The sequence below is a fragment of the Thalassophryne amazonica genome, chromosome 23 (assembly GCF_902500255.1).
Source record: "Thalassophryne amazonica chromosome 23, fThaAma1.1, whole genome shotgun sequence".
Classification (NCBI taxonomy): Eukaryota; Metazoa; Chordata; class Actinopteri; order Batrachoidiformes; family Batrachoididae; genus Thalassophryne; species Thalassophryne amazonica.
The window spans coordinates 21640125-21667152 of NC_047125.1; the positions used below are offsets into that span (position 1 = coordinate 21640125).

The 27028-nt window shown below is 41.1% G+C and overlaps 3 protein-coding genes across 3 annotated transcripts in view; 1 reads left to right on the plus strand and 2 right to left on the minus strand.

Annotated features, from left to right (window-relative positions):
* hspa12b (heat shock protein 12B) overlaps positions 1 to 13544 on the minus strand; it is a 32960-nt gene extending 19416 nt beyond the window's left edge. The window contains 2 exon segments of the mRNA XM_034164796.1: positions 128 to 268; positions 13423 to 13544. Of these exon segments, the coding sequence (XP_034020687.1) occupies positions 128 to 193 (66 nt within the window). The 5' untranslated portion in view covers positions 194 to 268; positions 13423 to 13544.
* LOC117505216 (polyadenylate-binding protein-interacting protein 2B-like) lies at positions 5744 to 15449 on the plus strand. Its single transcript, XM_034164804.1, is given in 7 exon segments — positions 5744 to 5892; positions 11179 to 11345; positions 13451 to 13483; positions 13485 to 13502; positions 13504 to 13549; positions 13552 to 13631; positions 13746 to 15449. Coding segments are annotated over 7 exon segments (408 nt in total). The 5' UTR covers positions 5744 to 5885; the 3' UTR covers positions 13803 to 15449.
* Positions 14778 to 26422, minus strand: nagk (N-acetylglucosamine kinase). Its single transcript, XM_034164803.1, has 10 exons — positions 26304 to 26422; positions 24004 to 24088; positions 23772 to 23870; positions 21765 to 21906; positions 21346 to 21456; positions 21145 to 21257; positions 19323 to 19410; positions 19111 to 19211; positions 16908 to 16986; positions 14778 to 16215 (listed from the first exon to the last, which is right to left on the minus strand). The coding sequence occupies exons 1-10, from the start codon at positions 26330 to 26332 to the stop codon at positions 16013 to 16015; spliced, it is 1050 nt and encodes a 349-aa protein (XP_034020694.1). The 5' UTR covers positions 26333 to 26422; the 3' UTR covers positions 14778 to 16012.
* Between the last annotated feature and the right edge of the window lie 606 nt (positions 26423 to 27028).

Below are 27028 nucleotides of genomic sequence, written 5' to 3' on the forward strand. Positions count from 1 at the left end.
AACTCCCAACAGGCAGAGGAACTCAGACCTCCTGCTTCTGCGCACTAACTGCTCCATGCACTCAGCCTCCGCGTCCTGTCAGATTTCCAAATCAAATTATAGTGCATGTGTGTCTGGAAGTCATTACCTGGCATTTCTCCCCTTGCTGCCCAAAAAAAAAAAAAACCAAGAGGCCCCATATGGATCCTGCCATCACTGACACTTCTTGTTATTCTTTCTCTCTCTTACTTTAGTGCTTTTTTCATTTCTGATTTGTCTCGCACCACTTATGAACTACAAAAAGAGACACAATTAAAAGCAGTGATTTTTATGTTTTTAAGTCAATCCCATCATGGTTAGAATTATTTGGGGGTATGTGACCACCCAAATTAAAACTCAGACCCCACCACAATAACCAAAAGAGGCAATATTAACAACTTGGGTGGGGGGGGGTTCACGCCTTTAGTGGTTTAAAATTAGACTGTGTCAACTGTCTACAGATAAATGCTAAGTAATATTAGATAGTTTCTAACTTTTACCTTTATACAGTTTAAACAGCCAGCAAAGGAAACTAGCCACATCACTGTATAATTTGCCTTTTGAACACCATTTTCAAACCAGAATGCCAAGGGCCGGGGGTTACCGGCTCAATTGAAGGCCAAGGCAAAATGGCCACCATTTCCAAACAAACAAATCAAATCTACACAAATAACTTTGGGACAGAACAATGTCAATGACCAATATTGTGCCCTTGTTAAATACAAAGAAAAGTTATCAGACAGTTTTTGAGAAAATTGGGTCCAAATACCCAAATTGGCTGTTTTCTGCATAAAAATGGCTGCCATTTCCAAATAAATCTATGACTATAATTTTTTTGACATGAAATATGTCAACGACCCATATTACACCCTTGCCAAATTATAAAAAAAGTTATGAGACAGTTTTTGAAAATATTGCCTTTAAGTGCTCAAAAATGGCTATTTTTGGCATAAAATGGCTGCCATTTCCAAATGAATGAATTTACGAATATGATTTTTAGACGGGAACAATGTCAATGACCCATATTATGCCCTTGCCAAATGAGAAGGAAAGTTATCAGACAATTTTTGAGATATCGCAATAAACGGAAGACGGTGCCAACGACTATGATAGACACCACAACATAGGCTTAGTGGCTTGTAAGCCAGTAACTCAAACAAATGAAACCATACAAACCTGCTTTGGAAGGATTAAATAGTGTGTCATCTTATCTCTCATCATTGCAGTGGTTCATTTCCACTGCATGACGTAAGCCAAACGTTATTTTAAAATTAATGGTTAGCTGTTGTTAGCTGGGCAAATCAGGCTTGTTTTATACACTTTCTTACCTTCAGTGGCTCAGAATTAGATTGTGTCAAGTGCTAACAGTTGAATGCTAACTAACATCTGTCAGTTTATAACTTTTGCCTTTATAATTTAGTTCACTGTCATTAGCAAGCTAAGGTTAACGTTGGCCTGAGCTAACATGAGCTACCTAAGTGAACAACTAACCTATGGAAGGAGTTCCAGAAATCCACTGAATAAAAAATTAAATAAATAAATAACACAATCTATATATTTAGCATTTTAGCTGTACAATTGTGTTCAAAGAAGCATGTGGTATTGAGAAAATATATGTATTTATATGTATTAATATATGTATAATGTTACTGTAAAAATACAAGCAAATGATAGAAAGCTATTTTTAAACCACAACTTAAAGAAAAACTACTAAAGGACATGAATGAAGGAAGGTGAAAGGTGTCTGGAATTCAAATAAGTGCATGTTGTTGCTGTTATGAAAAAAAATCATAACATCAATGTTATGAAAAAAATCTATAAAAAAAGTTTAAAAAGTATATTTTTGCAAAGATGTAACTTTGGTTCCATGGATTATTTCAACACTGAATCAATGCATCATAAATTCTGCTGTTCCAATGACAATTTAGTCAAATTTAGTTTCAACCCCAAATCAGAAAACAGTGGGTTGATATGGAGAATACAAACAACCACAAAATAATAATAATAAAAAAACATCAACAAAACAACCCCCTCAGAGATTCTGACGTTTACTTTCTCTTCTGTTTCATTGCAGACAGTAAGAACCCAAGATATTTCATGTTTTGTGGAGATTATGTCATTTCATTCATTAATATACGTATGTTCATTCCTGCAGCAATTCCATTTTCCATATCATCACAGATGGGGTTGCAAACTATACACTTTCCACAAAGTACGGATCTTAAAAACGAACTTAAAAAGTATTATCTGAGGCAAATGGTTGAAGTATTGTGATGTATTATGAATTGATTATGAATGAATTTATTCTGAATGTATTGTGAATTTTCATTACGATTTGCAGGCCTTAATGTAAATCTATTACGTTATTGTACTGAAACTGTGATTAAAACATGAATGGACCCCAGGAAGAGTAGCTGATGCAGTTATACTGCAGATGCTAATGGGGATCCAAATAAATAAACAAATAAACAAAAATGTGGTATTAATTGCTTAATCCCTCTAATGTGGTTTGCCTGTATGGAAATGTAACATTTTCAGTCTATTTCAAGAAAATAAAGGACAAGCTTGAATAAATGAAGGAGAGAGAATATGGACAATGAATTACAGCTTCCGGAGCTAAAGTCACCTCTGAGACAAAAACACCACACTAAAAACCCTTGAGTGCTTACATTCCTCACTTACATGTGCCACTTCCCACTGTCGCCAAGTGCTTGCTCACAGGGGGTCGTTTTGACCATTGGGGTTTTTACGTAATTATTGTATGGCCTTGCCTTACAATATAAAGCGCCTTGGGGCAACTGTTTGTTGTGATTTGGCGCTATATAAATAAAATTGATTGATTGATGTGCGTGTTACGTGGGTTTATGTGTAAAATAATCAATGCAATATTGTAACTTGGACTGAAAAAAAGAGACAACCATATTTTACTGGCGTCCTGTCCAGGGTGGACCCCGTCTCACACCCTATGTCTGCTGGGATAGGGCATGATGCTTAATTGGAGTAAGGAGGTATAAAAAAAATGGATGGAGCTTTTACCTGAATATATCTTGGATAACTGTTTCTTCCATCCTCACTCTGTCATTCTGCATGTTTTATTGTATAGCACAAAACATGAAAACACATCTCAAATTTTTTCACACACACGTGCTCATCTTCAACCACTTATCCAAGATCGGGTAAAATTGTCTCACTGAAATCGTTTTATTCAAACAGCATCAACTAATTCAAGCAGCGTTCTTGATTTAGTTATCCCCCCCCAACCCTCACCCCAAGAGGAACTAAAGGAGAGAGGTGGACAAAAAGGAGGAGAAATGTTTCGTAGGAGTGGAGCGCCTCCTTCTGGGTCTAACTTCTTAAATAAGAACGTGCATGAAAGCTGTGAATTAAATTAAACTCTCACCCACAGGCTAAAACATTAAAGATCTTACTCACCTGTCTGCCAAATTACTTTACAAAGCAGGGAGTGAAACTTTAACAAATTCTTCTGAGCCATCGGCCTTCACTTCATATTTGCTAACCAGAAAACAAACAAACAAACAAACAAACAGAGCCACAAATAAACAATTCGACTGTTCATCTCAATGCAAAATTGCAGGATTGTTCCACTTTGGCAGTGCTCTTTAGATGGAAATGTACACCTTGTCTTTTGAGATTGTAAAGACTAATATTACAATATCTTCAATGTTTGCTACTATTAAAGAAAGAAAAACCTCTATTTTTTTGGTCATCATTGTTTGGAATATAATAATAGAAGGTATATCAGTTCACACAGAAGTGTGTGTACATACATACATATATATACATATATGCAGTAGTTGCGCTTGCTCATTTACATTTTAATGTTTGCTTTAGCTTCAAATTCAAATGAAACAGATCTGAGTGATGCTAAACTCAATGGTTCTGTCTGCAAAACTATTTCTAAATTATCTTTGTACAAAATCATTGTTTATATAAAGTGTAAACAGCGCCCCCTTGTGTTCACTACTGACCTATTCATCAGTCCATTTCCACTGGAGAAAAACACTGGTGTAAATCACCAAAATTAGCTTGATCAGTTATATTCCAGGTATATATACACCGTTTAAGCTATTTCTACCCAACATTATCCTAAAAGTCACCTTTATCATTTGAATCATTTGTATGTAAGTAAAAGTTTTATCTACCAAAGCCACACATGGATTTGTATTTTTAGTGGAGGATCTTGTTGAATTGCTGCCTTCAGGGTCCCATTTTGAACTCAGATTTTTGAGTGGCAATGTCTTAAAAAGTGGGACACAAGAGAAGAGTTTTTCCACAAGACTTTGTACCAATATAAACTAGCTTTCAGGCTGGAACACGAAGTTCTGTGTGCAACTGGGTAGGGACCTTTTGCACAACATCCATCACTAACCCCGAATAATTCTCAACATAATTTGAAAGGACAGAATGTGATGCTTCATGATGGTGATATTTTCATTGCTGTCATAATACAGGGTGAACACAAAAACACTCCTTGGTTTCAAATATGTATAATATCAAAAGTCACATGAATTATTTTACAATTTTGCTATCAACAGTGGCAGAAACTCATTAAGTTTTTTCTCTTTTGCAGATTCTTCTTCTTCAAAATTGGAAAATTATTCATGGGACTTTTGATATTATACATATTTGAAACCAAGGAGTGTTTTTGTGTTCACCCTGTATTTGTTGCTGGAATATGGGGGGTGGTGGGAGGGACAAGATGGTGTCAGCACTTCCTCAAAATACCATTTGGTGTTTTGCAGTTGTTAATCTTGCACCATCTCGTGGTCCATGATCAGTTTCATCAGAGTTCCTGTTCAGGGCACAATGTAAACAAACATTGTGAAGTGTGGACAACAAGACAACATCGGGGCATGGCAGAAGTCCATCACAGGTGCTACACCTCCTCTAGATAACCCTCTCAACTTGGGAGAATGTATCATCATCATAATCTCTCGCGAATTCGCTGGATCAACACCATCTACATCCTCGATAGTCATTCTTTACATGCACTGTGAGATGCCAGAACTCTGTTGGCACCGCGGTGCATTCTGGGAAGAGCAGGGGGCTGCCAGGGGCATTATGGGAAACGTTAAAGTACAGTGGACAGGAAATGCTGATGGAATTGTGGAATATCTTGTTCCATGTCTTTGATGCACCAGGTGAACCGAAAAAGCAACTTTGTTTGGTCTACCCAACATCCCATAGATGTGTCTGCCAGCCGGTGGATGTGGTGCCTGCCTTCAAAAGTGAACAATTTCTGCAACCTCTGGCAAAAACTTGATGCTTATGTTGCCAAATTTAGGTGTTGATGATATTATGTGTTGATTATAACACCATGCTTTTCTGTTGTTATGAATTTATTTTAGTTGTTTACAACTGTAGATTAGCAACTGCACAGGCAAACGCTAAGGGGGTTCCCTCATAAATAAACAAGCAAACAAAAACAAAATGACTTACTCCTGGCAAAGTTGAAACATTCCAAAACACCCACGTTTCAAATATAGTTCCAAACTCAGCCTGAGAAGACACACATTACTGACTGTGCTGCCACCTGCTGAACAGTTCAGGAATGTGCATCCATTTCAAATTATGAATTTTAGATTTAAAGGTTTCAGTCAGTGCAGAGTATTTTCACATGCAGTAAGATGTTGGCACATTCCCAACACTGTTAAAACAACTACTGCTGTGACTAAAAAAGTTTGCACTGAGCCGAAACAGATCAAGTGGGCGTGACGCGTCATCAGCAACGTCACGATCTGCACGCGATAGAAGCGTCGACCCGATACAGGAGCTCCATCCGAAATTGTTGGAGGTGCGCGGATTCAGGCTTAGCAGCACTTTTTGAGGAGGACCTGAGCAGCATAATGCCAGGTAAGCTGAAAGTCGGGGAAAACGCCGAGTCCGGTGAGTGTTTGCGTGGCACGCTGGCTTGTTTTGTTGCCCTGTTTCAGTGATGCTGCCATGCTGTAGCAGCCTGCTAGCTGGTCACGGAGCCTCGAACACCAAAAACATGGACGGAGTTTAGCTTCGCTGCCTGCTTTACATCTTCTTCGCCGAGGATTGTTTGTTTAGTTTTTGCGGGTGTCCCGCGTTCCATCTGCGCGTATGCGATTTGACGTGACGACTTGCACAAGACTGGGTGTTTTTAGCCAGCTAGCTGTGTGTCCTTTGTTGTTGCTTAGGCCCGTTCACACAGCTGTCTCTTGTTTGCACTAACCTAGCATCTTAGCACTAGCCTGGCTAAAGCCCTTTAGCAACTTCTCAGGTGAGGTGGGCTTAGCACCTGATTTAGCCCGTTAGCTTTCTGAACACCGTAGTTTAAAAACCGCGACGTCACAAAGCTACTTGCATAACCTCCTTTGAAGGTATTTTTTTTAATCACTGCATAACATTATCTTGCATTATGCTGCACGAGGCGTTTAAAGGTCTTGCGTGTCTTCTTTCTAGTGTGTTACATACATTTATAGTTGACAAACTTTTTTTTAAGACAAACGCGTTTCTCAACCTCAATGTGCAATACCAGCGTTAACCGCATGGGGCAGTATAACGCATGCTTATTAATGGAGTTATAATCTGTTCAGTAAAACGCAGGTTAAAATTAGCCTCTTCTGCGTAAAGTTATTTCAGTGTAGCTCCTGTATTCATTGTCACATGGCACAACATATCTGGCATGGCATTGTTGATTTGACAGGTTATTTGCACCAAACGCCCTTCTCGACACAGAATAAGCCATCTCACACTCTCAGGTGACGCACTGCATTGTGGGAGAGGTGAGAGGTCATTTGACCCAAACACAACCAAAGTGTGTAAGCAGCGCTTTTTAAATCAAGTAAAGTAAAGTCACTGAGTGTTAGGACTTTATTAGAGTTAAAACAGAGCAAGAAATACAGTGACAACTCTCAGTATCTATAACAAATAATCAGATAATGAAGCGATTATGAACCTCCAAAGAAAATACAATCTGCATTACAGCATGTTCTCAATGAGTCTGAAACTCAGCCACATGGGTGTGCAGCCAGTACATTCTGAGTGCCGGTCACAAGCCGGATAATGAGGGTTGCGTCAGGAAGGGCATCCGGCGTAAAACAAGCCAACCAACTATGCAGACTAAGAATCGAATTTCCATACCGGCTCGGTCACGGCCTGGGTTAACAACGTCCGCCACCTGTGCTGTTGCCCAGCAGGGTGCCGGTGGAAGTTGGGCTACTGCTGGGCAAAGATGAAGAAGAGGAGGAGAACGTTTCCACAAACAGTGGGAGAAGAAGAAAACTAGAAGGGTGGAAATGAGAGTGGGGACTTTGAACGTTGGTAGTATGGTGGCACTAAAAAAAGACAGGAGGCAGCTGGAGGTGGCAGAGCTGAAGAGGATGGAGCCACCAGGCAGGAGGAGAAGAGGGAGGCCAAAGAGGAGGTTTATGGATGTGCTGAGGGAGGACATGCAGGTGGTTGGTGTGACAGAGGAAGATACAGAGGATAGGGTGAGATGGAAACGATTGATCTGCTGTGGCGACCACTAATGGGAACAGCCGAAAGACAGAAGGAGAAGAAGTAGTCAGGTGGATTGGAACCCATATAATGCGGTCTGAAGCGTTTACTTTGAAAATTACAGTGTTTAAAGTGGGACACCTGGATATCCCAGTTAGGATTAATGGAATAGGACTATAGTTGTATTTTGTGGGTTTTCTTCTCTTAACTGGGGCCATGATTAAGAGGGATGGTCGGGGGTAGAGGTCAAATTATTGGACCAAGAATGTTTTCGTTAATCAGGAACGAAAGTTGGAGGTTCGAAGAATATCAGATACAGTCGTAGTTCGGACTGTAAGCGATGACAACTAGTGATATGGCAGCGTTATTCCCATGATCCGTCGGGCAGCATCCAGCATATGAGGAAGACGGGTAGAGACGGAGGGCACCACCAGGAACCTGAGGATATAATTGACTCCAACACAGGAAACCTAACCGGGTCTGGACACGGAAAGGATGAACAGCTTGATCGCTCTTTTGCTCCCATCGCTCCTGTTGGTGTGTATTCTCACCATTCTTGTTGGTGGAGCGATTTGTCTGGCTAATTCCGTTAAGGAACGAGACTCCAGTATACTAACTTGTTACGCAATCCCGTGCAGTCTGTGCCAGCTTTTAGACGGACAAATGGCGGTTCAGTCACACAAGGATTGAGCTAAAACATGGGTCATTGTGACAGTAGTGAAGAAGAAAGCAGACATAAGCCTGCAGCAAGCCGGTGCTTGGGTCCCGTGATCGTTGACCCAGTAGTACTGTAGGCTTTCCCAAGCATGCGCACTTGTAACTGTGAGATGGCTTTATTGGCACAGAAATGAGGACCTTCAGTTTTTAAAGCCAGCAAATTAGATGGTTCAGAAACAGAACATTTTGACTTTTTTAAAAAAAAATTTAAGCACAAAAACACAGTGGGACACCAAATCTGATGCAGGTTATTTCTCCATTCAAGGCTGGCACCCATTTACAGCTGGGTGTACTGGGCAATGCAGACGAAATGTCTTGTCCAAGAACACAAAACCGTTAGTGTGACAGGCAATCAAACCCAAGTCTTCATATTGGTAGGGCAAGTCCTTATCCCACTGAGCTCCCTGCTCTACAGATTAAAGATTATCTTTTGAATGTTGCACATTTAAATGTAAAGGAAATAATTCAAACAACAACCCTCTGCCAAAGAGCTGTTTTCACTATTGTTGGACTGTTTGCAGGATAACTCAAAAGGTAATGATCAGATTTCAATGAAATTTGATGAGCAGATATTTAATGTTCCTGGAAATAAGTGATTTGATTTTGAATGCGATCCATAACTTCTATCCCAGAACTGAATGCCTTCTAGTTTTTCACCTGTGGTCCTCTGTTCAGGTTAATTTATGGCCCTTCAAAGGGACGAATTTGAGCACATCTGTGTTTTAAGGACAGTAGTAATCCCAAATGGGCCCTGAGGCCCATAGTTGTCGAGGCCACGTCAATGCAGACTCAGGATCTTGGGGGGTAAACTGTCATTTCATGATGGGCGTATGCTGACTCCCTAAATTTGTCAAGTCTTAGGATTAGTGGAAACCAATGGGCCTTTGAGGACAAATTCTTGTTGATAGAGGTTTTTTGTGTAATTGCCTAAACAAAATGTGCATTTGATGCAGGAACCCAATTTACAGACAAAACCTATTGTGACTGACCTGAAGGCGATTCACTCTGTTTTATTCACTTGCACTCTGTAACTAAAATAGACAGGCACCTGTTGAGTGTAATCAGACCCAGCAGCCCTGCAACAAATACTAACTATCTGAACGTAATCCTTCAGCACAACAGTTATTTTGAACCTGGAGGACCATATGGCACTGGTTTGCATTATGATATCGGAGGGCAGAGGTTATGTCATTATTGCCGTTCACACCTTCTTAATTTTCCCCTCCCCACTGCCTCATTCTTCTCTGCTGTTGAGCTTGATTTTGGCCTCAGTCTTGGTTTTCATACTGCTTCACCTCATCTTTGTTTTGGAAATGTATTCTGGCTGTTAATCGGGAAGCAGTTTCCATACATGCATGAGTTTTGAAGCGAAATGGCTTTTATAAAAGAAAGTTTAGGCTTTTTTTTTTGCATACTATAATGCTACTGCTGGTATTAAGAATATAGTTTTAAAACAAACATTAAATCCCTACTACTGTGTTTTTAGTTTTAATACAGTTCTGCACTAAGTGGAATTGATGAGCCCATATAAATGTTTTTTTTTTTTCTGTGTAACTAAAGTAGAATGTGAAGATGTTTTGATGCCATATCAAGGACAGAGCCTAACTGGGTCTGTTGGGGTTCTAGCTCTTATAATCTGTCAATTACCATTCAGAAATTGAAGGTATGAAAAGAATCGGGGTCTTGGGGTTAGTACTCGTAAACTTATCACAGACTTGTAGGTTGTGGTCAGTTTGGGACTGGGTAAAGGCAAAGAGAAAGGATAAAATGTTGCAAAAGAAAATATGACTAGAACACACATGAAGCACTAAAATAGTGGGTTACACACTCTTAACACCACTATTTATGCATGCATTTAAATAAAACTTACATAAGCCATATTAAGCACAATGATTTGTGATCTGTTTAGAGTGTCTGAGTTCTAAAGATTAGTGCGCAAGAGTTAGTTCTACTTCCACATAGACATGCTATTGTTATGTATTTGTATTTTTTTTTTTCATTTCTCAAGACTCATTACAAGGTTGTGTGGTCTGTTACCATGACGGCACAAAGACTAACCAGCGATACATTTGGGCACAAGCTGTGCATGGTCGCGAGAGGGAGTGCAAACCAGAGTGGATGCACCGAACACCAGTGCTGCGATGGAACTTTATTGCTGTGTGATCTGGTTAAAATATTTGTCCAGATAATTATGATATAAATTGACTTGGTTGCATTGTTGCTGTTAACATGACACCAAACATGTTAGAATTTCACAGAATAAATCTCCAATGTGCTTTCATACTTCAATCTGCACTCTTAGATGGTCTGTATTTTACTTGTGAATCAGCTCTGATGTTTGGTGCCACACTTGTTTCTTTATTAGCCTCTGATAGCTCAACACTTACATTTCTTTGTAAAAGAATGTTGCTTTGGGCCAGTTTCACCCAAAGATGTTGAATAATCAAAATGCTGGAGCGATATGTAATTTTCAAACTTGTCATTCAGGCTTGTGAAACTGCTGTGTCATTAAATAACCCTTCAGCTTAATTTTAGTATTTGCTGTAAGAAGGTTGAGTTTTGGGAATGTGTTGATGCGTACACTGGGGAAGGTGCTGGGGATTTCAGTTTCTCTTCAGTATTGAAGATAGAAACTGCGTTTATAGCAGGCAGGCAGTGGGACTCTGAAGACTTATTGGCCTTTTGACAACATTTCTACACAACTTAAAGACTTTAGGTTTTGGGCTGCACACTGAGATAATGTAAATCTACCTTTTTTTTTTTATAACAGTTGTGTGCTAATGAAAACCAGATTGCCCTCTTTTTAAAGACTTATGTGAATCTTCTGTCTGCAAATTACATTTTTATCAAACTTTTAAGATGAATATCCTGACTGCACAGTTTAAGGGATGCTTGTTTTTGTGATGTCTTAAAACCAGTTGTACTGCAACAACTTAAGGGTTTCTCCTCATTCAGAGCCGGCTGAAATGAGTGGTCCAGAGGTGGCAAAGACTCCAGGAGGCGGTGCTCCAGGAAAGGAAGGAAAAGAGCCCATGGCCAACGGGCACACAGGAGAGGGCGGTGATGTCAACCCGTTTGCAGAGTACATGTGGATGGAGAATGAAGAGGAGTACAACAGACAGGTGGGTTCCTCTGTGGATTACAGACCCTCAGGGTTTCCTCCTCTTGTCACTACTTGTTGATCTGATGTACTGTGTGGGTTTAACATTTTCCTCTATCAACTACACGATTTTAGTATGTATCAGTTCTTTGGTTTTTAGATAAATTAGGACTTGGCTGATGCTGAATTATTGTGAGCGAATTAAGCTTGGCACAGAGGTTGGAATTTAAGAAGTGATTTTAAAAATAACTGAAATGTGTTAAATATCTGACTCAACATTTACTCCCATGTTTTTTAAAACTATATTTTAGGTAATAAAAATACAAAATTTTTAGTTTTAGTTATTTATTAGCAGCTGTCTTTGTCATGCGAGAGACCTTAAAATATAAGGGGTATTTTTTTTTTTTAACTTGTAAATTGCTTATAATTGATTCATTTGAGTGAAATAGACGAGGACTACTGGGCAGCGGGTTGGAGCCATGTTGGGCGGCGCCGGGCAGCACTACCCCATATTGCAATTTGCCGCCTGACTCTCGGGTTGTAATTGGCAGTGCTTCCTGCATGGATTTTTTCTGAAAAATTAAAACTTACATTAAGCAAAAACTGATCTCTTATGCATGTGGGCCGTCACATGATGAATCTCCATCGCATAAGAAAATGTTAACGTCTGGCATTGCTACACGGACCGGATGTGAAATCATGGGATAGCGCAGCCTCTAGCCTTCCCGAAATGACTTATGCATGGGAGCAATAATGTAGGACTTTTGTTTATTTGGATTTTAAATTCTGCAGTGGGTTCTTTATCATGGCACAAGCTTGAGGACTACTTTGGTGGGGAAAAAGGAAAAGTGAAGAGGAGAATGAGATGTGTGGGGATGTTCAGCCATTTTCATTGCAATCATCTGTCGTGGCATCACATTCCTGCACTAATGCAGCAGCTAAGACTAAAAAAACAGAAGCATGCATCTCACTTTGATCCCAAATGGAAAAATGGGTGCACTTGGTTAATCTGTAACAGTGCCTTGGGTTCCATATTTTGCAAATATTACCATGATTTCAACAAGGTGCCTTTCGGATGTGACACGCGGAATAAAACTGGATGTGTTAGTTTGGTTAGACAGCATCACCGATCACAAAGGAACAGCTTCACACGTTGACTCTGTTCGCCTTTAGTTGGAGCATGATATGTCTCAACATGTAGATGAAATGTTATAAGGAAGTCAGTAGAAACAGCATGGAAAAAAACTTTCCACTGCCTGTACCCCTTAGCCAAAAATAATATCTCCCACCTAACAAACTTTAAGTTGCTCGATCTTCTGACCCAGCTTGGACTAAACATTTAAGGTAAAATGGTACCTCCACTGGAATGTCTATACAGGAATTTCTGATGTGCCTCAGTGAAGTAATTGAGGTTGAATTCCTGAAAGCGTTGCATGAAAATAAATATTACACTCATGTTTGGGACCGCTGATGTTAGTACCATTGACCAGATGTCATACATGCTCAGTATGTGGATGCAAATGATCTAGTTACAAAGTTCCTGAAGATTTTAGATTGTCTTGCTGTTGATGATGCCCTTCAAAATGAAGATGGTGAAGTGGCTGACATTGAAATGGCATTAATGCTAAATGCAAACAAGATCCATAATCTTGTAACCAAATATAGAGACCAATTTGCCATATGAAGGCTTGGTTGGACTCTGTATAGACGGGGCAGCAGTTATGATAGGAAAAAGACAGTGGTGCAGTAAAGACGATAGTTGATACTCAAATTTTGAATTAAACTGAGAAGTGGTCGTGGACATTTCAGCCCACAAACTAAATCTGGCAGCCTCACAATCTGTGAACGCTTCCCCTGCTATTGTCAGATTCAAGAAAACATGACAAACTCCACAAATTCTATTTCAGAGTGCTGTCAGAACTTCTGGATTGAAAGCCCCAGTCTGGGGCATTTGAAATGAGGTTTTCTGTTGACCTACACCTCCTCCAAACTGTCAGGGTGCCACTGTTGTAAGGTGCAACACAGTATTCAGTTGGAATATAACTGTAGTGAAATCCAACTGTCAGTCATGCAAACATTCTGGATTTCTTAGTACTTGCCATGTGGTGGATCTTCATTTCCTCCCAGGTGGAAGAGGAGCTGTTGGAGCAGGAGTTCTTGGGAGCGATGCTTCCAGGAAATTGCTGGAAGAGGAGGACCAGGATTGCTTCATTCCGTCACGTGACTTCACCAGGGGATGGGGCAGCTGCAGCAGCAGCTCAACGGCCTGTCTGTCAACGACCACCACAGCAACCTGGAGGAAGTGGCAGTGAGTCGAGGACTCTGTTTTAAGTGTCATAAAATGTCACTTTTTTAAAATGACTAAGAATTCAAGTTGTATGAATGTTTTGTTTGTTGTTGTGTCCCCCAACTCACCTCACAGAGGAAGAGCAGGTTGAATCCTGAAGCGAAGGAGTTTGTCCCGGGGAAGAAATACTAGGAGTCGTCCTCACCCCCGTGGAGCCTCCGGGCTCGTGCACGCACCAGTTCTCACATTTTCTCAAAGACTCTAGCGGCTTTGATCGCATACACACATTAAATTCGACGGTGCGCTGGCAGGTCCGGATGGGGGGTGGGGGGATCTCTTCATTCTTTTGTCCTTTAAACTTTCCCTTTTTATTTTTCTCTTTTGTGAAGTGAGGGATGATGGGAACAGGGGTGGGAGAGGAGTGTCATACCAGCATCGCCCAACTGTGGGCACTAGCTAATCATCGCATTTCACATAACACTGATAACGTCTGCAGAGCTCAAAGTCCCCGGGCAACTGAGGCAGCTACCGCGAAGAGATGCCAAGACTGAAAATTAAAGTCAAATATTGAAATAAACTCAATTCTGACTGCTAAAGTGCTGACAAATTGGAATTCTGAGTGTTTCTGTAACTGTTCGGTTGCAGAATGATCTTTGAGGGGTTGTTGTAGGTTTCTGTTGGCGCTCTGCAGAGTTGTTTAGTTAGCGTTTGTTCCGATGATGTCATAAGTTAAGACATCGCAGGTGTTTTTGTGCAGCGGCTCTGTTCTAAACCAAATACCAGCTCACTGTCCCTGCTTTTTTTTTTTTTTTTAAATAAACTGCACAGTCAGGAAGTAAGAAAAAAAAAATATCAATTGATGTGGATGTTTGAGCTTTTATAACAGGATGTCCAAATCTCATTTACTGATAAAATAACTCTGTTGGACAGAAACTGCTGGTTAAAAATAAGTTGTATTTGTCCCTACCTTTATGCCTTATTTCCATTTGGATTAATGATACTTTTACAAAAGCATTTGGTTTGGACCATGGCTGCTGTCCTTTTGTTTGTACCGGGACAATTAGATTTGACCAGCATATGATTCAGTGTTGACTTTCAAATGAGGTTTTCAAGTAGCCTCTCGTGCTCTTCTTGTACATCTTTTTTTTTTTTTTTTCCCCCCCCCTTTGTGTATTTTGAAGATGGAGGCGCTCCGTCTCTCCACGGGTGTCACCGTAGCCTGCAATGTCCATTCAGTCCCGTGAGCAGGAGGAAAGCTTCTTTGCAGTTCTTCTGTCGGAGAACTCAGACTGAATTTTCAGGAAGCTCTTTTAGCCACTGGTCTCGTTCCTCCTTGAAGCAGTCCTGCTTTAGCGATAAGTATAAACTCCATTAACTTGTGAGCCAATAGGAAACAGTTGTATAGGTCAAGGTATTTTCAGGAAATCGGATAACAGTATTTGTTAGTTAATCCACTGTGGGAGTCGCTTGATGGTGAAAAGAGACTGTGTGGTTCATAATTAGAACTTTGAGAACCTTTAGTTGATCCACAGTGACATTTGTTAACAGTAACAGTTATGTGCACTTCAGTGTTGTTGGACCAACAAATCAAAGTACTTTATCCATCTGTGCAGTTGTTGGGTTTTTTTTTATATTTTTTTTTTAAAAATAAATATCAGAAGCACCCAGTCTTTGGTTAAAAGCAAACTTGGTACACTGCACTGGACCGCAGCTATTGAACGATGCCCCGATAAAACCCATAGGAATTGTCCGCCAGGTGGATTATACTACATGAAATCATTTTTGGTGATTTTGAGTTAAAGATGACAAACTGTTAAAAGTATGAAATTTCAATACAGACAAAATCATGAAAAAAAAAAGCTGAATAAAGATGTTAAAGACAAATGTTTTTTTCTTCTCTGTTTTGGTCAGATTGTGATGTCGCTCTGGAGGTCTCATTTTAGTCATGTCTGTTAAAAATTGTAATATTTGGACTATTTTACTGAATATGCGCCACAGGTTTGAGGCATGGTTCACTGTTGTGTTTTGATGGGCACGAAGCCAATCAAAGCTGGACTAGTTTTACAAAGTAGCTTTCACGTTGAAAAATGTGAACACCTCACTGTGGGTTGTCAATCACCTGACCCTACAAAAGATCATTTGAAGATAACCAAAGATGGTGTTCAATCAACAGCATTTTAATAAAATCTCGACTGTAAACTGTTGAAGTGTCAAAGGTTGAGGTACAGTACAACGATACTGGTATCACTTTAGATGGCTGGAACATAGTCATGTGTGATGATTAAATTGGAGGTTATAATAGTGTGCAGAAAACTCATGATGTAAACATTAACAGTGATGCAAACAATCACACTTTCCTCCTTAGTTGGAGACTTATTGGTTGAGCTCCTGCTGATGAATTCTCACTGGCCGATGTTGAAAGTGCGTTGGAAAAAGATGTTGGCGTTAGTTGCGTAATCTAAACTCACAGCTTCGCCGACACTCTGAGCCCCGAGACTGGCACTGCCGAGGGCCGAAGACTGATGCAACATCAGCAGACTGTAGCCATGGAAATGCCCCTTGTAAATAAGAGATGATGCTACCCTGTCCATGACCTCTGTGAAGCCTGGTCAGATACAGACAGAATTCAGAATTAGCGTTGCAGGGCCAGAAAACTGATTTTAGTAACTGTCGTACAATTCTGTAGGATGTTGAGCAATTTAATTGACTAAGCCATACATTTGATAATTTGGTTCTTCCCAGTTGCAGTACATGTCTGTCCTTGGAAAGGACACTCATCTGCATTGTCCCAGTCCATCTCACTAGAAGTGGGCACCAGCCTTGGCTGGGGAAGTTACCAGCAATGGCATCGCGCACTGTCCGGGGTAGCTATCCCCTCATCTGCTTCTTGCCGCAATATCCCAAAATAAAGGAGCGTCCAAGCTCCACAGGCTCCTGGTTCAAGGGTACGGTTCAGGTTTTAAGGTAATTTCACAGTCATATGGTGACATCAACAGCTGATGTCTGACACCAAGTTTCTCTGGAGAACCTTCGGGTGCCACTGAATGATTCATACGAGAGAGGACTTTAACAACTAGACAAGGCCAAGGAGAAGCCTAGGTATTAGCAGACAGGTGTGCCTGGGTGGGTTACAAGTCGGGACTCAAAGCATTTCTTTTCAATAGTGGATGTAGAACCATGTAGAAGCAGCATGTGTGCTAGTGCTTGTGCCTGACATTTTGACATACTAGAGACAAGTGGTTAAAGCTGCCCAGTGTGTCACTCGTTGCCACAAACTTCACCTTGTTTGACACTGACCTGGCTTCAGAAGCTCCCAGCTCTTCCACACGGAGCCGACACACAAGATGGGCAGGCCAAGGTTGTCGCTCAGTGGAGGCTGTCAAGACATACAAGTGAGGGAAAGGAAGAAGTTAAGCTGTTGGAATTAGTTACTCAGGTTTCCAAGAAGAATACTGTAGCCATATTACAAAAACACAAGGCTGACTGTGCTACCTAGAAATCCACGTCCACATATGATGGATCATGCTAACAATTTAGATGCACCAGCACAGTAGCATCTGAAACAAACACTTTATCAAAAAAAAAAAAAAAAAAAAGTGGATCCACTGCCATGTTTAAGGACCATGCTTACGAGGTCTGTCAATAAAGTATAGGTCCTTTTTATTTTTTTCAAAAACTATATATGGATTTCATTCATGTTTTTACGTCAGACATGCTTGAACCCTCGTGCCCATGCGTGAGTTTTTCCATGCCTGTCGGTGACGTTATTCGCCTGTGAGCACTCCTTGTGGGAGGAGTCGTCCAGCCCCTCGTCGGAATTCCTTTGTCTGAGAAGTTGCTGAGATTGGCGCTTTGTTTGATCAAAATTTTTTCTAAACCTGTGAGGCACATCGAAGTGGACACGGTTCGAAAAATGAAGCTGGTTTTCGGTGAAAATTTTAACGGCTGATGAGAGATTTTGAGGTGATACTGTCGCTTTAAGGACTTCCCACGGAGCGGGACATCGCACAGCGCTCCCAGGCGCCGTCGTCAGCCTGTTTCAAGCTGAAAACCTCCACATATCAGGCTCTATTGATCCAGGACGTCATGAGAGAACAGAAGTTTCAGAAGAAATCGGTTTCAGCATTTTATCCGGATATTCCACTATTAAAAGGAGATTTTTTTTAATGAAAGACGTGCGGACGGATTGCAGCGTCGGCTCGCAGCCACCGCGACGCTCCGCCACAGGAAAAACACCTCTGTTGGAAGCCTTAAGGACAAGTTGGAACATGCCCAGCTGTTAAACAATTTCTCAGATACTCACTCCACTGAAAGCCACCAAAAGCCGCCTGAATTTTACAAATGGTTATCAACACGGAGGTGTTTCCCGACGCGCCGGACCCGTCCGCATGTCTTTCATTAAAAAAAATCTCCTTTAACAGTGGAATATCCGGATAAAATGCTGAAACCGACTTCTTCTGAAACTTCTCTGTTCTCTCACAACGTCCTGGATCAATAGAGCCTGAAATGTCTGACGACGGCGCCTGGGAGCGCTGTGCAACGTCCCGCTCCGTGGGAAGTCCTTAACGCGACAGTATCACCTCAATCTCTCATCAGTCGTTAAAATTTTCACCGAAAACCAGCTTAATTTTTCGAACCGTGTCCACTTCGATGTGCCTCACAGGTTTAGAAAAATTTTGATCAAACAAAGCGCCAGTCTCTCAGCAACTTCTCAGACAAAGGAATTCCGACGAGGGGCTGGACGACTCCTCCCACAAGGAGTGCTCACAGGCGAATGACCTCACCAACAGGCGTGGAAAAACTCAGGCATGCGCACGAGGGTTCAAGCATGTCTGACGTAAAAACATATGAATGAAATCCATATAGTTTTTTAAAAAATAAAAAGGACCTATACTTTGACAGCCCTCGTATATCAAATTACCTGCACTAATAGGTTAGCATTCCAAAATTAGCATGCTAGTCCATCTCTAATCAGGTTGTAATGTGGTCACACTAATCCTACAATAATTTGAGAAACCGTTTGTTCCATTACTCCCTCGAAGTCCTTGGCCTGTTCGCAACCAAACTGAATACAGATGAAGGTCGAGCCTAGAATTACACTTAAAGGGTTTGTTTTGGCAAAGATCAAGGTCGCTGAGAGCAGGTGCATGAGTGGATAAGGAACTGACCTGCCAACAAAAAGACCTGGGTTCTAATCCCGCTCATTCTACCTGTCTGTGTCCTTGGACAAGACACTTAATATTCACCATCTCGTCCACTCAGCTGTACAAAATGGGGTCCCAGCCTTGGCTGGGGAAATAAATGTGAGGCATGATTGTAAAGCACTCTGAGCATCCGCTAGAGGGAGAAGAACTATAGAAATTGATTGGAGTCAAAATTTTTGTGTTCGGTGTCCAATTGAAATTAGTTCCTGAGGATGTTCTGTCACCTTCTGGCAGTTTTGTGCATCTATTTCTGAAATTGTGTTGCAACTGCAGCATTGTATATTTGTGTGCGTCACCTCCTCCTGTGCACGGTGCAAAACTGCTTCCACGTGTTTCGCCAGCACTCGCCCAGCCTCGGTAAACACGTGCTGACAGAGAGCATCCCCAGCCTCTGCACCTTCAACACAAACACACGTCCTTTTTGCAGTTTATCAGACCAAAGTTTCACTTTGTTTGTATGAAGGTTTTAATAATAATCCCCAAAAGCACAAAGTAATGTGCCGCTTACCTTCGACCAGCTTTATGCAGAAGGCGGCAAAATGGGATTTCTTGAAGTTTCTGTAGAGATGTGGCAGCATGTCCATCAGAGATGATGCCTGAAATGAAACCAGCACTTTGGGATTATGGGGGTGAGGACAGATTCGGACTCCAACCCTTTGACTCCAGGATATGAACACTGTATTTAAAAGTCTACAAGTTTTTTTTGATTCAGAACATCAACTCCCGTGCATGTTGGAGTGTTTTTTTTTTTTGTTAATTGAGCATGAAGCAGCATGAGTCAACACCTCCAAATATGAGTCTGTGCTCCTGGTCAGGTTTCCCATTCAGGAGGAAAACTGACCATTTGGACTGCAGCAGCTTCAGGCTCATTAAACCATAAGCCATCTGATGTGTTAGAAAATTCAATCTGGACTAAGTTCCACGATAAGGTGAGCCTGGTGGACAACCCAAGCACCTGCTGTTGGCTTGGTTGTTGAGGATTTAAACGTATTCTCATGGATATTAGGTGTCTTAAGCAGTGTTGCCACAGTTACTTTGAAAAAGTAATCCAATTACTGATTACTGATTACTCCTTGAAAAACTAACTTAGTTACTTTTACAATTGAGTAATCAGTAAAGTAACTAAGTTAGATTACTAGTTACTTTTTTAGTTACTTTCCCCAGCTGCCGACAACAACCCACCTCAACATGACAATGATACCTGTTTTGCCAAAACTCACTTTATAGTCACCCTTTCTTGACTTCAATGAAAACAAATACTTGTTTTATAAAAAGTAAAATAAAGACCTCTTTCTTGACCTCATATTTAACTGTTGACAGCACTGTAACAGTAAAACTTGCAATTTCAAACCTACATTGTTTATAAATGTAACTATTAAATTCTAACATGTTTCTAACATTTAAATTCTCTAAACATTTTACTTGTCGAAATTATTATTATTTTAAGCAGTATTAGTAGTTGTAGTAAAAAACGGCTTCAAAACTGGACCTTTAATCTAGGGGTGTTGTGAGGGGGGCACATCCCTCCCCCACGCCCCCATTCCATCTGGATTCACCCCTGCTTTGGCGTTTGAGCACAAAGAATGGATAACATTTATTTATGCAGAAAACAGGACCAGATTTACAGGTAAGAAAGTTTTATTGCGTTTTCACATCATGTGGTCCTCAGAAAGAGAGTTTAGGTGCATTTGAGTGGAAAACAGTTTAGTTGTTGACGCGTCGCGGAGGATCAGCTGTTTTTAACGTGCAGATACGGAGCGGCTCAGCTCAGAATTCTAAATAAAGGAGGGGAAAAAGTATAAAAATGTCTTTGTAAAGCTCAGTGCAGGTGTGCTGATCACCGCGCTTTAAGAGGTGAGGACGAGTCGAGCAGCTGCAAAAAAACGCGGATGAAAAGCTCACAGCTCGCTTAAAGTGGGCAGTTCAGTTGAACCCCGACCTCCTGCCCACAGACCAAGTTTAATGCTGCTATCGACCCACAATGAAAAATAATAGTAACGCACAGTGACATGGAGAAGTAACTTTAATCCGATTACTGATTTGGAAAGATTAACGCGTTAGATTACTCGTTACTAAAAAAAGATTAGAGTAACGCGTTACCGGCATCACTGGTCTTAAGCTACTATCACTTTGGATGCTGAGTTGAACAGAATTTACCCCAAAGTACCCAAGTTCAGTAGAACTTCAACAAAGTTTCGAGTATCACTGAGTTCCTGAAAATTTTGAACAAGTTGCCTTAAAAAAAAGTTCTTAAATCGCCCTAAATTGTTCTTGTCTAACTTCTCTGTTATTTCTGGAGCCGCTTTTTCAACATTCAATTATTTTCTGACCTGGAAGTACTGCTTCATAGCTTGTTCAACGTAAGTAATATCATGAGGAGGCACGACCAGTCCGTCTTTGGCATCAAACACAGTCTTCACGGCCAAATGAGAGATCCAGTACCCTGACAAAGAGATTCTAATGAGTTTGGATACCAATTAATATAAATTATTCACATTTATTTCCACAGAAGTTATTTTTTTTATGGTTACCTGATCCTTCATCACCCATCATGTGGCCCCAACCACCGCAACCAATCTCTAAGCCATTAGGACGGACTAATTTACAGTTGGAGCCGGTTCCCGAGATCACCACCACACCACCTGGAAAAGAGCAGAGACAATCAGCAGTCGGAACATGTGAACACTCATCAAGTCATAAAGCCTGGAGTCACATAACATGAACAGTGAGCACACCAAAGGAGATTAAGTTTCAAACCTCTTTCTGTTAAGATGTCTGAAGGTCATTTTAACATGTACATAAAGACATTTTCAAATATAAATTCACACATGCCAAAACAACTTAATCTCATAATATACAGATTTTTAAAAGGTTAAAAAAAGAGAACTACAGTTTTTTGTTTTTTTTTTTTTTTTTACAAGAGTACAGCAAACAAGAAATGACTCAGTACCACAATCGCTGGCAGTCGCCATGGCACCTATGGCATCAGTGGTGATCAAGTAACGCTTGCTCAGACTGGGGAACTGCTCCTTCATATTAGCAATTAGCTTATCTTTGGCATCTTTCTGCTCCCCACCACTTAGAGACAAACCCTGAGTGTACGCACAAAAACAAGAAACGAGTGTTCATGAGGAACCCTCATCTACACTCAAAAAAAATATAAATGCAATACTTTTGGTTTTGCTCCCATTTTGTATGAGATGAACTCAAATATCTAAAACTTTTTCCACATACACAATATCACCATTTCCCTCAAATATTGTTCACAAACCAGTCTAAATCTGTGATAGTGAGCACTTCTCCTTTGCTGAGATAATCCATCCCACCTCACAGGTGTGCCATATCAAGATGCTGATTAGACACCATGATTAGTGCACAGGTGTGCCTTAGACTGCCCACAATAAAAGGCCACTCTGAAAGGTGCAGTTTTATCACAGCACAATGCCACAGATGTCGCAAGATTTGAGGGAGCGTGCAATTGGCATGCTGACAGCAGGAATGTCAACCAGAGCTGTTGCTCGTGTATTGAATGTTCATTTCTCTACCATAAGCTGTCTCCAAAGGCGTTTCAGAGAATCTGGCAGTACATCCAACCAGCCTCACAACCACAGACCACGAGTAACCACACCAGCCCAGGACCTCCACATCCAGCATGTTCACCTCCAAGATGGTCTGAGACCAGCCACTCGGACAGCTGCTGAAACAATCGGTTTGTATAACCAAAGAATTTCTGCACAAACTGTCAGAAACCGTCTCAGGGAAGCTCATCTGCATGCTCGTCGTCCTCATCGGGGTCTCGACCTGACTCCAGTTCGTCGTCGTAACCAACTTGAGTGGGCAAATGCTCACATTCGCTGGCGTTTGGCACGTTGGAGAGGTGTTCTCTTCACGGATGAATCCCAGTTCACGCTGTTCAGGGCAGATGGCAGACAGCGTGTGTGGCGTCGTGTGGGTGAGCGGTTTTCTGATGTCAATGTTGTGGATCGAGTGGCCCATGGTGGCGGTGGGGTTATGGTATGGGCAGGCGTCTGTTATGGACGAAGAACACAGGTGCATTTTATTGATGGCATTTTGAATGCACAGAGATACCGTGACGAGATCCTGAGGCCCATTGTTGTGCCATACATCCAAGAACATCACCTCATGTTTCAGCAGGATAATGCACGGCCCCATGTTGCAAGGATCTGTACACAATTCTTGGAAGCTGAAAATGTCCCAGTTCTTGCATGGCCGGCATACTCACCGGACATGTCACCCATTGAGCATGTTTGGGATGCTCTGGACCGGCGTATACGACAGCGTGTACCAGTTCCTGCCAATATCCAGCAACTTCGCACAGCCATTGAAGAGGAGTGGACCAACATTCCACAGGCCACAATTGACAACCTGATCAACTCTATGCGAAGGAGATGTGTTGCACTGCATGAGGCAAATGGTGGTCACACCAGATACTGACTGGTATCCCCCCCAATAAAACAAAACTGCACCTTTCAGAGTGGCCTTTTATTGTGGACAGTCTAAGGCACACCTGTGCACTAATCATGGTGTCTAATCAGCATCTTGGTATGGCACACCTGTGAGGTGGGATGGATTATCTCAGCAAAGGAGAAGTGCTCACTATCACAGATTTCGACTGGTTTGTGAACAATATTTGAGGGAAATGGTGATATTGTGTATGTGGAAAAAGTTTTAGATCTTTGAGTTCATCTCATACAAAATGGGAGCAAAACCAAAAGTGTTGCGTTTATATTTTTGTTGAGTGTATTTTCAGGACAAAGTCCATTATTTTCAATGAATAAAAACACATCATAATCAAAAATGTCAACCACAATTACCCATCTGGAACACTTGTATTTCTCCTCAACAAATGAAAAAAACTGAACGAAAATCACTGTCAGTTACTTTCTTTTGTTGATCGATTAAATGATAGATCCAACCAGAGGGATGCTTGACTGACCAGGGAGCAGAGTGGCGTATTTGGATCCAGCCCTGCCTCTACTTTGGCTCTCTGGACCATGCCATTAATGGTTTCAATGCATTTGTCCACCCCGACCAACTGCACAAAACAACAACAAAAAACTCAAACACACGCAAACAAATAATACTAATAAAAAAATGTAAAAATGATCAAATTCATTATGCCATTTTCTCCTAAATATCTGCATTTACCAACCACTGGTTGTGCTCACCCAGTGATTGGTGCATGAGCCTGGAATCTCTGCCAGGATCTTCCCATCTCCAGCCACCAACACTGCTTTGGAGTGAGTCCCCCCACTGGTGACACAGTGGCAGAGACATAGGACATAAACACAACTGCATACAGCAAGGACCCAACAAACATTTCTTCTTTGCTCTTACAGCTTCTCAACTCGGGTGATAGTGGAGGGGGTCAATGTATTTTTGTGTGCAATGCATCCATGTAAATTTTTGGCAACACCTGTAAATCCTGTAGACAGTAAAGTGATGTTTCCAAATTTTTGGAAAGACATGGGTCAGTGTTCAATCTTATGATCATTCAAAGATCTTGTTGACAATGCCAAAGTGTTCCTTTGACCACAGTAATTCAGAAAAGGCACACTTTGTCCTTTCTGAAATAGATGGCTCTTGCATTATAAATTAAAAGGTGAAAGGTCACATTGGGGGGGGGGGGGGGGGGGGGGGACGACGACCAAAATCTAAACACTGCCCTGATTTTGATTTTTAAAAAAATTGCTTGTAAAATAAGCAGAAATGAAAGGACTGATGTACCCTGCTTGTTCTACACACCACTACATGAATGTAAATATACGTCTAACTGTTTTTGACTATGTTTGACTTCATGATATGACTTCTGTGTGACTTTATTTAAAAGTCATTCCTAACAATCAATCACAAATATTTTTACACTCAATAAATGCTTTAGATCATCCAGCTTGACTTCTTAGCTCTTGAGATACACAAAAAAAGCTATTTGAACCATGTCTTCTTTTACCTTTGACCAAAGTATTCCAAAATCCAATCACCTCTAAATATCTATCCGAGTAATATTCCAAACAACTTTGAAGGAAAGTTTGAGTTATCGTAAATACATAGGCTACACACAGGTATGGAAAACAATGCCTTCCTATTGCTGCTTCACCAATACACAGTGTAATTAGATTGGTTTGGACCATGTAGAATGTCTTGCTTGATAGGTGAAGTGGCAGGATGAAAGGGGTCAATGCCCAATGGACCAAACTGACCTTTTTTAATGATGCTTCATAACATGTCTTAGAGATCACCAGGTCCCTGCAAATGGCAACTCACATGCAAGAAGCTCGACTTCACACATGCTTGCCTGAAGAAACCCAGACATGTCACTATACCAACATTAACTCAATAACTGCAAATTATGCTAAAAGGTGCTAATACAGTCCAAAATAGGAGCTTCACCGATCCTCACCTGTACCTATCACAACTCAAATTTTCAGACCTGAATATGCATTAGTTTGACAGAATTACTAAGGGAAATTTTGCAGAACAACTGCCTCCAGTAGGCACTCTGTTAATTGCACTGAACAAGGTATTGTAACCTTAGATGGTGCATGTCACTCTTAGTCTGATTTGATTTTGCAAGATGAACAGTTACAGATCAATGTTCATATCAGTTTTTAGATTCTGACTGCCAACTGTGACCTTTTGTCTTTTAATTTATTATCCAGGATCCACACATTAGGGGAGGTGATGGTCTTGTGGTTAAGGTGTTGGGCTTGAGTCCAGAAGATCATGGGTTCAAATCCCCGCCCCTTGGGCAAGGCCTTTAATCCCCTATTGCTCCCAGTGTGTAGTGAGCACCTTGTATGGCAGCACCCTGACATCGGGGTGAATGTGAGGCATAACTGTAAAGCGCTTTGAGCGTCTGATGCAGATGGAAAAGCGCTATATAAATGCAGTCCATTTACCATTTACATTGTAGATGCGTGGCAAAGTACCATTTTACTGAATCATTATGACAAAGCAATGCTCGAGAAATAGAAACCTACAAGTTACTTTCAGTTTCCCCAAATGGAGAAGCTTTGGCTGGAAGTGTGATTTTGCAGCCTCTTTTTGCACTGTGCCATGACATAAATCCATATCACTGTGAGACTTTGTGAGACACACCCTTATATAATAAAGGGCAAAGTTTCTGCAACACTTTGGCTGTAACTGTCAAAAGGCAGAAAAGTGTAAAAATACTGATAACTCTTAGCTTTTTTAATAACATGATACTCCCAAGCTAGTGTTAGGTCTTTCAGGGCCTTTTGCAGTTAAAACATGACGTATTTAGCAGAAACAAATAAGCAAATTTAAATAAAATTAAAGAGATCGCGAGACGCGACAAAAAGCTTCCGTAAACGAGGAAGAAACTCACGTGACAACCATCAAACAACAGATAAACGTCTGCAGTATCCATTAGCTACATGTACTAAGTAAGGGAACAATAAAGCTGACACAATTTCATTGAAGATTTTACTTTAAAAATCGGTCTTACCCCTCAACTCCGCCGTACACCGATGCCATGCGCCTCTTCCTGTTTTGGTCCGCTTGACTGGCGTAAATGTCGCGAGAACAGCTGCAGAACTTTAAACATTGCAGTGCTCATCCAGAACCAGCAGATGGCAGCAGTGTCGAACTTTTCTTTGCCAAAACATTGCTATCAATAAAGACTATTTTTAGTGATTACTGGCATGAAAAAAAAATAATTTGGCGAGAGCAGTTGCATTTTGGCGTTTGGAAAATAATTATGCGTAGTGCAAAAAATGTGTTGCAGAAGCAAGCAAAACCAGCAGGCGGCGCAAGAGCTCACTTTTGGTGTGAACACTTTTGAGCTGCCTTGAAGTTTTCAACGTTCACTTTTTTCGTTCTTGGTTAATGAATATTCCCAGAATTTTTTTTTTTTTTTGTTAAAGTAGTGCTGTATTAGACACGTCACGTGAAGCTCAGTAAAGTCACGGTGGTCAGAGTTCTGCTGTTATTTCTGACACTTAATGAGCAAACTGTCTCGGTACGTTCCATGTTGTTGTTGAAATGTGTTTTTGTCACAGCTGAAAAGGCCAGAAAAAAAAGAGAGAGAGAAAAAAGTAGAAGTTACACAAGAGCGAGGAGGTGGGAGGAGAGGAAGAGGAACAGTTCCGTGCCCTCACCACGCGCTGCTGCACACTCCTCCTGAAGGCAGCGGCGTCAAGTCAGCCAAATCTACCACAACTTCCGCTTGTC